The sequence below is a fragment of the Gossypium raimondii genome, chromosome 8 (assembly GCF_025698545.1).
Source record: "Gossypium raimondii isolate GPD5lz chromosome 8, ASM2569854v1, whole genome shotgun sequence".
Classification (NCBI taxonomy): Eukaryota; Viridiplantae; Streptophyta; class Magnoliopsida; order Malvales; family Malvaceae; genus Gossypium; species Gossypium raimondii.
This window is the reverse complement of record NC_068572.1, coordinates 10146233-10161706: the sequence shown is the minus strand read 5'-3', so window position 1 is coordinate 10161706 and position 15474 is coordinate 10146233. Positions and strand designations below refer to the sequence as shown.

The window sequence follows — 15474 nt, the reverse complement described above, 5'->3', positions numbered from 1 at the left end:
ATTAGCACACTTTATGTTTGTTCAAGTCCGGTTAGACTTGAAATATTGCTTTCAAGTTTAGCCCAAATCTACCCATATTTGGAAATAGCTACCTCAATCTCGTTTTAAATCTATCCTTATTTTTGAAAAATATTATTTTTAATTTATTTTTTTTTGTGAATTTTTTATTAAATCTTAAACATAGATAACTTAAAATATCTTTCAATGTTTACATTATAATATTATGTATTTAATTTAACTTTATATAAATTTCATACTATATAAAAAGTATATATATTAAAAAGTAAAAAAATAAGTTAGATTCAAGCATTTAATGATAGAGCCTAGACTCAACTCATTTTATATGAGTCAAATATTTTTGTCCAAACTTATTTTTCGGACCTTATACTTTTGCTCAAACACTCTCATATTTCGTGTGAACCTTTAAATTTGTGCAAGTAATCTGGCCTTTAAGCAGGTCCATCTCCAAAAAACAAATTACAAAAAGCACATAATTAACAACTAGAATTTATCACAAATGTGAAAATATAATATACTATATATAAATTTAAATTTAAAAAATAAATTTCATATATAATAATGGGCAATTTAGTTTTCCACAAAAACAAATGAATAATTTCAATTGAGAAAATGATTTTTAAGTAGTTAGTTTAAGAGTATTGAATAAATGTCAATTTATTTTTATATTTTAAAAACCGTATTTTTACTAATTGAGCTAGTGTGATACTAAATTTAATCAAAAATTTTATTATGGAAAAGAATCTACTTACACCATATTTAATTTTTTTATTTCTTTATTTCTTAACCAGGCATATAATCAACAATTTACCGGTTGACTTATCAAGAAACTCAAGAAAAATGCTATTTTTAAAATATAATTAGTGATTTATGCTGATTTTTTCAATATTTGGTAAAATAAGTTGATTTAAGAATAAATGTGAGTCCAATTATTAAAAAAACGCATTGACGTATTTCCAAGCAAGTATTGCTAATTAAGCGGAATTTGTTTGATACCAATTAAAAACATTTGGAATGCACACTCTTTCCCGCACATGTACTGCTCAGTAAAATCTACCCGACAACTAGGATTTTTTTCATTGAATTTTACAGCAACATTCTCTCATTAAAACCCCACTTTTCTTTCGCTTTCTCACCTGTCCATTATTTCCTAATCATCACCACCATTGCTGCCATAGCTTGGGACTTTAATCATTCCATATTTGCATATCTGTCACAAATTATATCCACCCAATAACCAAAATTAATAAATAAAAATTGTCACCTGATTTTTATTTTTTTCCCTTTCTCCTTTGAATCGGATAAGCTCATAAAAAGAAAACCCCTTTTTTGTTTATCCTCTCCAGATCTTTAGCACCAACAATAGGACAGCTCCTCACGTGGACCTGACCCCCCCAATCATCTCTCATTTTCGAAGAGCAAACGTGGCGTTGGTCATGCCCACTAGCCAGAAAAGAAAATGGCAGAACCGGACCCTATATGTTCACCAAAGTGGTCACATAAGAGGGGGTTGTGAAGTTGCTGGGAATGAATGAGTAGTCAAAGCCTTATTGCCCTCCCTTGAGGATAAGTAGGACGGCAATTTATGAAACATGAGGTGTATGTAAAACTTGCTTTGAAACGGCCGGCAATGATAGGTGGCCGGCATGTCGGGTTGACTGGACTTTATATCGGTTGGCCTTACCACGACACGGCACACGTGATACCCCCACGATGTGCAAAGAGTTTTTATTATGGTTTGGCCCCATTCATCAGCTTTTACATGCTATACTACTACTACTACTACTACAATCCAAGTTGAATTTCAAATTTCTACCTACTTGATTTTTGTTTTACCCGAGAGTTGCAAGAGTTCGTTTTAGTTGGCACATTGATCACCTCTATTGTGCTATTCATTTCTTAAAAGCCAAACATGGAAATATATTTTGGATCACAAATTTTTTCACCTGTTTATGATTTACGATTAACTCATCTTCTTCTCATTGAAAGATTAATCTCACTTTCAAATTGAATCTCATCACCTTTTAAAAAAAATAAGAGGTTAAGGTTGTCCAAGAATCAAAATCAAGATGGGTGTTAATTGAAAACTTGAATACAAATTTACCATGCACATTAGGAAACAAAAAACTAAGTGCTTGAATGATCGGTTATCAAACTAATTGAAATTTTAAAATGCTTAACCGTTAATTGAAACTTGATTGATTTAATTGGTTTTAGATTTAAGTGAACTAAAATTATAGTGATATGATTTTTGAGTTCTTTAATTTTTAGATATTTTATGTTTTTTAACTTTTAATTCTTTTTTCTTTCACCACTATATACAATTTACATTTTAATTTCTTGGATGTATTGAAATTATAAATAATATCTTGTTTTTTAATAATTTCAATTAAAAAATACTCTATTTTTTTTATTCTTTCATTTTCTTTGTTCGTCTGTCTATTTATTTCATGATTCTTTATTAATTGTTTTTCTCCATAAGTTTTATTTAACAAGATTACACACATAAAAATATCCCCAAATCACGTAGAGACTTATCCTTAGCCACTGGCCACTTGAGCAAGGGTCCTTAATTAACTATTAAATTTCTTCTTTTTTTCCCCTTCACCATGCCTTACCCCTTTCAAGCAACAACCAATGCAATAGCCAGTTACTCATTGTCGATTGCCTTCTAGAGCTACTGTTATTTTAGTCTTTAATTGATGCTTGCGCATTATGAGTAATCATTATGTAAAGAAATTTATATAATCCTTACGTGGTATGTTTTTCTCCTTTGCTGATTGATTTTTGATAAAATTATTTTATGAAAAATATTATTACTTTAAGGTTTCTTTTAAACTAAAATTCTTTTATTAAATTATAGTATGTATGATATTTGGATGATTAGAATTTTTATGATTCAATTATTATTAAATATACTTGAAATTATTGTATTATATCTTTTAAATTGAATTTATAAATATTTGATTAGAGCATCATAAGATTTTATAACATATATGTGGTATTGAAATTTGGTATAATGTGTATCGGATAACTTTCAAGCATCATACACGAAAATTTTGATTTTATTTATTAAATTATTTTTACTATTAGATTATAAATATTATTACAAAAATAAAATTGTTTTACTACTTGTAATAGTGCTCGTGATAATAGTTAGGTGATAATAATGATATTAAAGAATCTCAAGTATATTTTACTATGTTTTATTTATTATATTTCGCTTATTATAATTGGAGACTAATCGTGACAACATGAATAGATAGATTTTAATTTAAAATTCACGTATGTTTGCAATGGTGATTATGAAATAAAGAATTTTTGGGACGTTTATAAGTTCGTCCTAGTAAATCTATTACATTCCTCAAAGTGAACATAAAAAGAAATTATAAACCAATAATATTCCAATATTTGGTAGTACAAAATTAGTCAAAAGCTCTAGAAGAGCTAATATGTTAATATCTTGTGATGGTTAATCTATTGGTTTTAAAAGATATTTATAATGAATCTCATATTGAGATTGCGAATGAAGAAAAATTATATTTCATATGAATCAATGGAGGATTGATTTATTAATTACTCTTATTATTGAATTGAATTGATTGTGACTATTTTTGTGATCTTTTGTCATCATCCCTATTAAGAGGTTGAAAGCAAAAATATTTGACTATAAAAGATCTACTTATGAGCAATAGAATATGGTAATTCCATCTAAATCTTGTTATGGTTGAATGCACCTAAAGTTGCAAGTTTTTTAAAAACTATGAGTATAACTTTACAATATTCGAATAAGTTCTCAATTAAAATTACGTGGACAAATATTACTGATGAGAACTTGTAAGAGAAAAACTTATGTATGAAAAATCATTGGTTATGCACCTATTGTACACCGGAAAATACTTTTATACTTATTTTTATATATTTGAAGATTTTGCCATATTCCCTTAGGTGAATATTGCATATAATTGTTTAAAATTATATTTATTTTGTTGACTTAGTAGCATTATAAACTTCACATTGATTTAGACATTTCCAATAGTAAATGTCACAATAGTACTTATATGTAGATACAAAGTAAAAGGAATGATAGTAAAATTATCAATTTGTCACAATTTATATTGACATTATTAGTACAATTGAAATACATGTTAAAGTAAACCGAAGTTCTTGATAAAATGCATTTACTACTTGGCGTGACCAGTTAGACCCTCCTTGATCATATATGATGCGAAAATTAATTGAGGATTCATATAGACATTCATTAAAGAATCAAAAGATTCTTTAATTTAAAGAATTTTCATTTGTTGCTTATTCCCAATGAAAATTGATTCTTAAAACTTACTAGCTAAAGTTGAGATTTCATGTCTTGTATTTTTGAAATTAATATGAGATCATTTATCCACCATGTGGATGATTTTGATATTATATGATTCTGATATATGCATCTACAAAATAATCACATATGTGTTATCAACTTGCAACATGTCGTTTGCAAGATTACTTGTTTAAATAATTAATTTTAGATATGCAATTAAGACAATTCATCTTGCTAATCTTGATGAGTTTATATCTCAATCTTTTATTGATTGAGTTTGAAATTTTTTGTAAAGTTTGTTATTTATGCACATAATGGTTTAGATAAATTATTGATTGAACGCATCTTATTAATGTTTAAACCATTACTTATGAGAACTAGACTTTCTATTTCAACATGAGATTATGTTGATTTACGTGTTATACACATCAAGTCAATAAGTTACAAATACTCTTCATTACAATTGATTTCTAGTCAAAAGCTAAATATTTCTCATCTTTGAATTTTTGTATGTGCATATATGTTCCAATTGCTCCACCACAATACATAAAGATGAGTGAATCCTCAAAAAGTTGAGAATATATATTAATTACAAGTCTCCTTGTATTATTAGATGTTTTAAATGTATTGGAGATTCAATTATGTATGATTTGTAATTACTATTTTGATTCGATAGTTTTCTTAACATTAGGGAGACTAATAATAACTTGTAATGAGTTAGGGTGAGAGTAATTTGAACTAGAAGTTCAACAAGAATAACTCAACAAGTTCCAAATATGAAAATCCTCATAAAAGAAAATAATAAATCTAGATGGTCATATAGTGGAGGGTAATCTAGAAAAGACCCAAGACATAACTAATAAGTAAAATTTCAAAAGAGATTCGATATCTAAAATCAAGATTAAAATAGTAAAAATAAGATATCTCGATAAGTTATGTCAATTTGAGAAAATGTTGAACCAATAATAAAAATGGTCGATAATGATTTTGCATGCAATATTATTGTTGAAATAATGAAATAAATGAGGATCTTGAATAATTCTATTGAGAAATATAGGTATGGGATAATTTAGTCAAAATAAAAAGACGCAACTCAAGTACAATTAAATTTGTGGAGTTTTTGGACCAGTAGTCCAAATATCTAAAGGTATAAAACCAATGAGGGTACAAATGAAGTAGTTTTGCAAAAACATAATAAAAATATGAAGTTTTTCGCTAAGTCCTAGCATTGGTTATGAAAAGATATAATATTCTTTTGTGGTAGATGCAATAATCTTTAGATATATTATTAAACTATAAGTTCATAAAAGATTTAACTTGCATTTAGTGGTTGTTGTTACAACCTTTTATAGATCACTATATAGTAAAGTTTATATTAAAATCCTTGAAGGATTTAGAGTGCCGAAGCATATTGAAATTCTTGGGAAAATATTCATTTATATGAATTGAAATAATTTGAACATATGTGGTAAATTTAATGAGTGAATAGTAGTTGAAGGAGGATTATGAAATGATCCAAAATATCTATTTGTATTTTTATAGAAAATCATGATTAAAGTTTATTATAATTATTGTTGAAACTCCTAAAGAAATCAAAATATATTTTCCCAAAATTTTCCCTCACTCATGATTTCCAAAAGAATGGTGATATAAATGCTTAGCAAATATATTCAAATAGTCATTTGAAAAATTAGTATTCAAGATTGAATACGTAGAATATGAGAAAATATATAATGTTTTCATGAGAGGGAGTAAATACGCGCCGTACTCTTTTTCCCTTAACTAAGGTTTTGTCCCATTGGGTTTTCTTGGTAAGTTTTTTAATGAGACAGCATATTATGCATATTATAGATATGTGTACTCTTTTTCCTTCACTAAGAAGTAGATCAAGATAAATTTTGATGTCCTTTAAATTCTATTATTAGAAGTAGATCTCTACTTCATTTATACTTCTTATGCTTATAAATAGAGAGTTTGGGGAAGTTTCATAGATATTCCAATTGATAAAAAAACACACTATTTCTTTTACTCTCCCATTTTTTATTTTTTATTTTCTGTCTATTCATTTTATAACAATTATTTTATTTAATTAAACGCGAATTAATCAATTATTGCAATTTCAAAAATATGATATCTTACATACTTATTTTACGTTCATATTCAAAGTTATTAACTTGCTTGCTCAACTCTACCAAATAGAATAATGCTTATTGTATCATTATTAAAATTGTATAATAAATAGCATTGTGCATGCATTAGCCTTCAATTATGCTGATTTATCAGCAATTTTGTGGATTACAAATAGTCTCAAACCCCTGTCATATAACATTTGAATAGTCTTTAAAGCTGTTGTTATCAGTTCATGTTGGAACAAGAAAACATTATTTAAGGTTAGTATATTCTATTCGCTTCTGATTTTTGTCCCCAAAATTTAAATAATAACTATGAAATCCTTATCCTGTCTACGGACAAGGGTTTTCCTTTTTAAATTAAGCTATTTTTCCATCTCTTTCTCATGTATGTATTTCAGTATTTTATTCAATAGTTATTGATATATGATTAGCATGTATACATAACAAAGTACGCCATATTATGCTTAGAAAATTTGCTTGTATCAATCTACAAACACATAAACAGCAAAATAAATATCATATTAAAAACCCTAAACATGTATATTAAAGTTATCATGTTAATCATGTATTAATTGTTATTATTATATCATATTTTTTCGTGTTATGATTATTATATTGCATTTTCGGAGTCGAGAGATGGACCCAAGACAAAGTCCTTTTCAGGATAGTTAGGCAAAGCCGACACACTTTAAACTGCAATGCTTAGTACATTGTATGCTTATTTGAAAGAGTGGGACAAACACCAATGACTCAAGCAGGGGGCCAATGTTACTTACCCACCACATGTTTGCTTCACTCATATCTTCAACTGCTTTCTTCCTATAAAATGGATTCAAAATTTTCCACAGCCTCAAAACAACTTCAGGTTTCAGGTTCATCTTCCTCTCCTTTTTTTTTTCTTTTTGAAAATTCAGTTTTCGGATTGTAATGGGAGAAAGCTCGTTCTCGACGAGGAGTATGAAGGGTCGTTCATGGCAAAGGTGTTCAAAGCAAATTAGAGAGCAGAGGGCAAGGCTTTATATTGTATGGAGATGTACTGTGTTGCTACTGTGCTGGCACGATTAGTTTTCGGGTTTAGAGTTTCAAGGCTTGGACCCACTCCAGTTCAATCTATAATCTAATTCAATTAGGCTCTGCGAGACTCAGAGGCTTCAAAGTAAATGTATAGTTTAGAAGCAGAAATCACACTTTCAATTGGGAAGTGGAGACTTTTTTCTTTTTCTTTTTCTAGTATTTTAGGTGGTTGACAATGAGAAATCAAATGAAGATGGTATTTTGTTTGATTGATGAATGATGCTTGAATTTTATATGATTTATAGATGAAAAAGCTGATAAGTTAACTTTTCCTATGTTAATTTGCAGTTGCAGAAATCCCAAATTTATAACACAAAAATCATGCGGTGCACGATACATTCATATGCCACCATAGCAGATGATACATTAGTAGCATTTTTACATCATCAAGATGCTCTAAACATGAAAAGGATGAGTTTGACACTGAGCAAAATGCTCTAACCAAAAAACTGTTCGTAAAATTTTTTCATCAAGACGTTTAAAAGTAAAATTATCCTAAGAAAGCACCATTGTTACCTACCATATCTAAGATTCATGCCTAACATAGCTGGTTTGCTAGTGGAACTTTTAACTACCATTAACAAAATTTGCCCTGATTTTTATTTTTACAGTAAACAACCCTAGTTTTCTCACTTTGAACTACATGCACAAGCTGCAATATACCCAACCTAATTTGAGAATTTACAATAGATGACAATGAGACTAAAATGCACAAATTTGATTCTCTGCTTTGCATGGTTAAGATCGTTCGATACTGCTGGGAAGACATTCCCCTGGGTTAGCCAGAGATCTCCCTGTTTGTGAATCGTCATCCATTGATTTCCTTGTCATTTTCCCTTGCTTGCTTTGGACACCCTGAAGGATATGAAAAAGTAAATTGATGATTAAACGAAGTTTTCCATCAGACATCAGATATCAGCTCATAGCTGTAAGCAGAGAGTGGGTCATGATACTAGTGAACATTCTGTAGGTCTTTAAAGTCCAGAAAGCTTATATCTGGCAATGTCTCTGATAGGACAAAGTATTGTGTCAATCAATTTCTTGTCGGTGAGACCTATGTGTAAACATGCACTTCCAATAAAGAGGTTTGGTGAAATCTGAAAAGGTTTAGGAGATAGAATAGATGGAGGATGCCCAAAAGTTTCCTTTCTATGCCCTATTTTTAATCATGGTTACTCCGCTAATGGTCTAACGATGCAGGCAAGAGAAACATGATATTAAGAAGTAAACATCTTACTGAAGGCTTTTGACCAATCAATCTACGATTGGATGGAGCACGTGCTACAGATGAAGCAGCGGCAGCAGCAACCACTCGTATCCTTGAAAAAATATGGGGAAAAAGATTATTTTCGAAATTCAATGAAGCAATTAGCATATTCTTCAACATTCAGTGAAGCAATTAGCAAACTGAAGAGTGTTAAGTGAAAACAAAAAAAATATGAAACCCAAACAGCATTGTACCTTTTATGTACGTCAATATATACATCGGTCTCATCAACAATTTCCTCCTACAATATAGAAAGGGTTTAGTAAGTACCAACTATCCAGTTTGTCTAATTTATTTAAAGAGAAACTATATGAAAATTCCATGATAAAACACATTTTCAAAAAATTAGTTGCAAACCACCAACCTTTAATAAAATGAAGTTAGAAGATAATGGGGGTCAAAATAAGAATTTAGTTGGCATGTTATAATATCTAGAACTATGGGGCATGGCTTAGCCAAGAATGTTACAGAAAGTGACAGACAGATGAAAGCAACTGAAACAGCATACTTGGAGAAGTTCTTCAAAAACATCTTCGAGTGTAATGATACCAATGACTTCCCCGTCTTCAGTATCCTCTGAAAACTGTTGCAAGCTATTGGCTGTGACACCATTAGCTACAGGAGTTGCCTTGAAAATGGTAGGCCTTGAAGGTTTCTCAACATCAACAACAACACTATCTGGTTTAGTCTCATATTTGGTCAGCAAAGGGGTGGTTAGTTGAGAAATTCCATTGGTAACTTTGTGCTTGTCAAATTTCTGTCCATCAACAAAAAATTGAGGGTCTTCGGTCTTTCCTTTAACCTTCACTACAGCTGCCATGTGACTGCTGCCCTTTTGAAATTCATTGAGGATATCATACAAAGGCATATGTGCTGGGACCCTGAGATATTCGTGAATGAGAATTCATACTTCACATATGGAGAGAAACATTAAAAAAGGGAGTACAAGTCTAGACCTAGGCATTCTCCTGATGGAAACAGCACTGACTGGAGTCTCGGTCTCTGGTCGTACCGTGAGAAGACTTTTCACCTAAACCTCATAACAAAGGAAAATTCATATGAATTTCTGGGCAGAAAACATAGCTTCATATTGAACTGGCAACCATTAATAAGAAGCTTTCAACATAAAGAAAACAATTGGAAAGCCAATGGGTAACTGAACACACCAGTAACAACCCGATGATATTTTTTGGATTCCCAGCATAGACAGGGATACGACTATGACCTCGTGCAAGAATTTTGCCAATTGATTCCCTGCAACAAAGATAAAATCTTTTTATAACCTAACTTAAAGAACATGGATGACCCTTTTAAGGTCAATCATGTTCAAGTAGTACAGTGTCATGCTCCACATCAGGAAGGCTCTTAAGCTACGCCTATAAGTGTGATATTCCAAATTCTAGATGAACAAGAAAATCTCTCCACCTATCACAAAATCCATCACTCATCTGAAAATTCATTTCCATGTAAACTCTCATTAAACTTCTGAAAAGCATAGTTTGTATCTGACCACTATAAAATACAAATTAAATTCAACCCTTTCCTCAAAATCACAGTTAGAAGGTTTCTCAATTTTTTTTCCCAGAATAACAAAACTATTTGTATCCCCTCTAATTTGTTTCAATGGCAAGATGAAGAAGCCCATCCAGCTGAAACTCACCAATCCAATTTCGAATTAACATCCAAGGAAAATGTTGATTCAATGGGTGTCATAGCCTCCTCTGCAGTCTGCATGTCCAAGAAACATCATGATCGCAACCATTTTACAAAAGACAGTTGCAATATCAGCTTTAAAGCTATCTAAAAGTGGAAAATTGGAAATAAAACTAATAGACGTCAAAAAGACCAAGCACTTCAAAAGGAGAGAGAGAGAGAGAGAGAGAGAGAGAAGCAGCTTTACATCCCTTAGAAGATTATCACAACCTAGCAGATTAAAACCTAAGCATTCTGGAAACTATATCTTCAATTCAAATAAAAAAAATAAGAACCAGAGCCATAGTTCTGGGATGTTTCCAAAACATTAAAGGCAGCAGTTCACCGTCCAAATATAAGATCATGAGGTGTATGCTTCGAATCTATATAATACTGAAACAACATATCTTACCATTTGACTATTAGAACTAATTAAGTTTAATGAGAGCGTTTGTGTGTTTATAAAACTGCTTTTGTGTAGATATGGTCCAGATTTGAGTACAATTTTTCATTGTGTATTGTCAAAACAAATATTCATCTTCCAGAAAATGAAACATCTTAATACTGGAAGTATCTGTCATAGATAGAAATGTAAAGAGAAAGGTGATTTTTACTCATGAAATACTATTCCAATAATAGCATTTACCTTTTCAGTTAAATCCAGTGCACCACTAATGATGGTTGTCTCATCATGTGTTAGTTCACCACCTTTGCCAGCCTATTAAGGACAGAAATGACAAGCCACCAAATACTTAACTTGGTTAAGCAATATTATCTAGTCTGGTTTAAGCAGTTACCTCTTGGCTGTGGATGGAGACTAGGGCTTTTAACTGAGCCCGTCTAAACAAAGCATCACTATGGCCAAGCACAGCATCCAGAACCTGAAGCCATACCAATGAATGTAGGAGTACAATTAGAAAAGCACATTTCAGAAGTTTGTGGTATAAAACCTCTAACAGAAGTTAATATCTAAGAAAACCACAGCTCTCAAGAAATATCATATATCTAAGGTTGTTACAATTTCCAAATTGTACGATTGTCTGAATGGAGTCAAAAAGTATCAAGACTTGGTCATCATATACCCAAGGTGCCAAGGCACATTGAGCATTACTCAATACATCAGAAGTTGTTTCTTTGCTCAATGCAAAACCTCCTAAAAGACCCACTAATACTTTGACTCTTATTGAACTACATGCCTTTGAATAACCAAAAACAAAAGCTTGCTATGTGATATACGTAGAACAAACTACAAACACAAAAGGAAACTACCCGTTTGTCTAAATAGTGCTAGTGTATTCACAATTTTTAACCCAGGAATTTCAACAGGACACTACCTTTCCAATAGGGTAAGCGATGGGATAACAAATTATCATCAGAATACGCACGAGCCACACAAAATTTGCACCAACAGAGAGTCCATATCTTGAACATATCGCTTGTGGAATAATCTGATCCAAAACAGGGATTACATTTCGAAAGGCTTAAATAACTGAGATTGAAACAACAAAAAACACAATATATAAGACCTCTCCAAAAGCCAGAACAAAAGTAACAGACAGCAACACTGCAACAAAGGGGTGAAAAATTTTATCAAGGGTTATAGGAAGAGCCTGCAAAAACACAAATCAAGAGTATAAGGAAAATTCAAGGAAATGCAGTAGCTTCTTAAATACAAATATATATATATGGCCATTAAAACCGTTAATAATTTTAATAACAACATGTAAATGCTCACCTCCATGGCACAAGCGTTACAGAGAAGCAGAGTTACAAGAAGCTGATGCTGCTTTTTAAGAACTGGTAAGATAACAGCTGCAGACATATAATTATGTAAATAAATGATAATCATAGGGCAAAAAAAAAAAAAAACAGGATTTTTTTCTCTAGTGTATGATATCAGAATTCTATAAATTGAAACAGTAAACTCAGCATATTTAATTACTTGGAACTGTTACTAATTGTACTGTTACCATTGACTAGTAAAAGAAAAGGGGAAAATCGAAATGGGAATTTAGTAATTTACCAGCTTGCTTCTTCTCGGTGATAGTGCCGCTTCTCTGAAGAATTTCGAGGTCAACGAGGCCCAGAGACATCAAGCCCAAGGTAAGGCCGGACATTATGCCGGCGAAGAGCACAAGCAAGCAGGAAACTCCCGCAAAGACGAACCACTCAAAGGAGCCGAAAGGGATGTCATCAGGTTCGAAGACGATGTGGTTGGATGACGACGCCGTGATTATACGAGCTCCGGCTATGGCGTTCCCCAACAACATTTCCTAATCAGTCTAGTGGGAGGTTGTTGGGGGGTTTGGTCGGTATGGTGCGGTGCAACGCGTGCGAAGGAGAAAAGGACAACGCTTGTGATTTGTGAATAGAAGCCGAAGAAGTGGACAGCAGTCAAATCATATAGTTGAGCTTGGGCTCTCTACGATGAAAAATCTTCCGTCTCCATCTCCATTTTCTTTCACCCACTATTTAACTGCGTGAACCAAATGAAATGTAGACATGCCGCCTACGTTACATGTTGATTTTCCACCAAAAATTCATGCTGTTTTGTTTGCAAAAGCCCATGTCAGCTTAATGGTGGGTCATACTCCAATCCAATATTATCTTATGGGTTGGCCCAAATGCTGCCATGGGAACAACATTCTCTTCTGCTTATTCTACCAGGACTAGTTGCACAAGGTACAATAATAAATAAAGAGTTTTTGCCGGGTGAAATGAATGATTCTACCAACCTCACATGCTATTTTTTCTTTTTCTTAAAGAAGAATCACACCAGTAAACCAGAAACAAATAAATATCCTTCCATAGCAGTTGCCATGGGAGAGTTGGCTTGGTTCCCATAGTAAGGCTTTGGTGAGCAATGTAGTCGGATCTCCTTCGCGAAGAATGTGCACCACTGTCGCTTGAAGCTCACATGCGAATGAGATAAACAACAAACTTCACCGTTCTCTCTTGAAGCTTGAGAGCCTCACTTCTTGAGTACAAATCTGTAGGTAGAAGTCGGTGCGGGGCTACAGTGCAGGCAAAAGCTTTGATCTTAAGATATAAAAGTATTCATTTAAGCGAGGATTTTCAAAATTCATTAGCTAATTTCCCTTTTTTTTAAATCATTTGTAATCTCAATAACCAATTTCATTAGCTAAATTCCCATTATTAAATAAAAGCTTAAACTTCAAACTTCATTATTATTTAATTTTTTATATATTATTTAAATTTATTTTATTAAAACCATTTATAATATTTTTACAAAAATAATGATAGGGATGTTGAATATTTTATATTATTTATTTTAATATAATTATTCTTCTTTATAATTTATAAAATTTTAAAACTTAATTTTCTTAAACCAATTACCTAGCAATTACAAATGAATTGATGAATTGTTGTTAACATTTGGAAAATATCAACAATATTAAAATTCTTCCAAACATATTCTCAGTTTTTTTTTAAGTTATAAAATTTAAGTTAATCTAATGATAAAATTACAATTTCACCTCCTAAACTTTAAAATTCAATTTTGATCCTTCCGAAAAGGAAAAATTTTGACGTCCCTTGCTTGATGTCGCAACTCCTATATACTGTCTTCAAGGTCGCGGCACCACACCATAGGAGTCATGACTCTAGCAGAAAACAATTTGTAAATTTTACGTTTAGCCCTCCAATGGTCACAAGTTATCAAAAAAGCTTTCGTAAGCTTGGATAAGCCCTGGAGTAGATTATATATATATATATATTATAATATGATGATGTAATGAACATGTTAGTGAATATAAAGCATTGAATTGATAGATATTGTGATTGTAATTGCTTTGAAAACAACTGTGACATCCTGTAACTCAGACTCAACAATCAAATTGAGTATTGTGTGTTACATTTAGTAATTTGATCCCTTGTAAATATTTAATACATATATAATTTGATCCATCCTAAACAATGTAAAACTAATTCTTATCTATTACATTCCAACCAACCAATCAAACTAAAAACCACTTTTATTTTAAGAAACATAATATTTATTATATCTCTATCTTATTCCCACCAAATTCATTTTTATTCATGCTCTATTTCATTTACTGAATTAAACCTAAATTTCCTATATACATATTTTAGTACATATATATTTCTTACATTATTCAAATGAAAGACTGGGAAAAAGTGAATTTTGCCCTGACCCCACTTCAGAATTTTGTAAAAATATTTACCTTCCATTTGCAATAATAATAGTAATAATAATAATCTAAACCCACAAACTCAGTTTTTTTTTTTTTTGCCATCCCTATTAGGAATTGCAATGGATCCAATATCTTTTTTTTCTTGGAGAATCTATAAATTTGTCTAAAAATACTTGTCCTTTTGGTGTATCTATAAATTTATCTAAAATTTGAATCCATTAATTATTCATGTATTATTCTCCGAGTATGAATTAAATATTATTATTCATTAAATATTAAAATTTGAGAAATTTGAATTTAACAATTTCAATCATATGTCGAATATCCAAATCCACAAAAACTCAATTCAAATTCATGAAATAATATAAAATTAAACAAAAAATTAATTTTAAATAAACTTTTTATTCATAATTAATAATAAAAAATGTCAATTAATAAAAGTAGTTAAATAATAATTCAAACAAATCCAACATAACAATCCCACAACAACTTAAATATAAAAATTCCAAACAAATTAAATGTTTGATGACAATCCCAAATAACTTAATTACTTACCCCTAATCATATAAGGCTAATTGTTTAAGGTTACGTATCATTAATGTAAAATGTACATTATAATATCATAATTGTATGTAAGATTACATATAATTAATAATCAACCCCAATTATATAATGCTAAAAAGTTAGTTACACATTTCGGTTGATGCTTACATATCATTAATGTGAAAATGTACATTACATTAACATAGTTGTATATAAAGATACATAAAATTAATAATTTACCTTAATTATATAATGTGA

At 30.8% G+C, this 15474-nt stretch overlaps 1 protein-coding gene across 1 annotated transcript; it reads right to left on the bottom strand.

The window, feature by feature from the left end:
- Positions 1-7843: 7843 nt before the first annotated feature.
- LOC105790750 (DUF21 domain-containing protein At4g14240) lies at positions 7844-12995 on the bottom strand. Its single transcript, XM_012618496.2, has 13 exons — positions 12522-12995; positions 12234-12310; positions 12025-12108; positions 11833-11946; positions 11296-11379; positions 11145-11216; positions 10467-10534; positions 9973-10060; positions 9763-9836; positions 9315-9687; positions 9001-9047; positions 8777-8858; positions 7844-8394 (listed from the first exon to the last, which is right to left on the bottom strand). Exons 1-13 carry the CDS (start codon positions 12766-12768, stop codon positions 8278-8280), a joined length of 1527 nt encoding a protein of 508 aa, XP_012473950.1. The 5' UTR covers positions 12769-12995; the 3' UTR covers positions 7844-8277.
- Positions 12996-15474: the final 2479 nt, after the last annotated feature.

Coding starts and splice junctions, on each gene's coding strand:
- LOC105790750 (XM_012618496.2), bottom strand. CDS start 12,768: ATGTTGTTGGGGAACGCCATAGCCGGAGCTCGTATAATCACGGCGTCG. Junction 9,837..9,972: donor ATATCATCGGGTTGTTACTG/GTGTGTTCAGTT, acceptor TATGAGGTTTAG/GTGAAAAGTCTTCTCACGGT. Junction 9,688..9,762: donor TCCATCAGGAGAATGCCTAG/GTCTAGACTTGT, acceptor CGAATATCTCAG/GGTCCCAGCACATATGCCTT.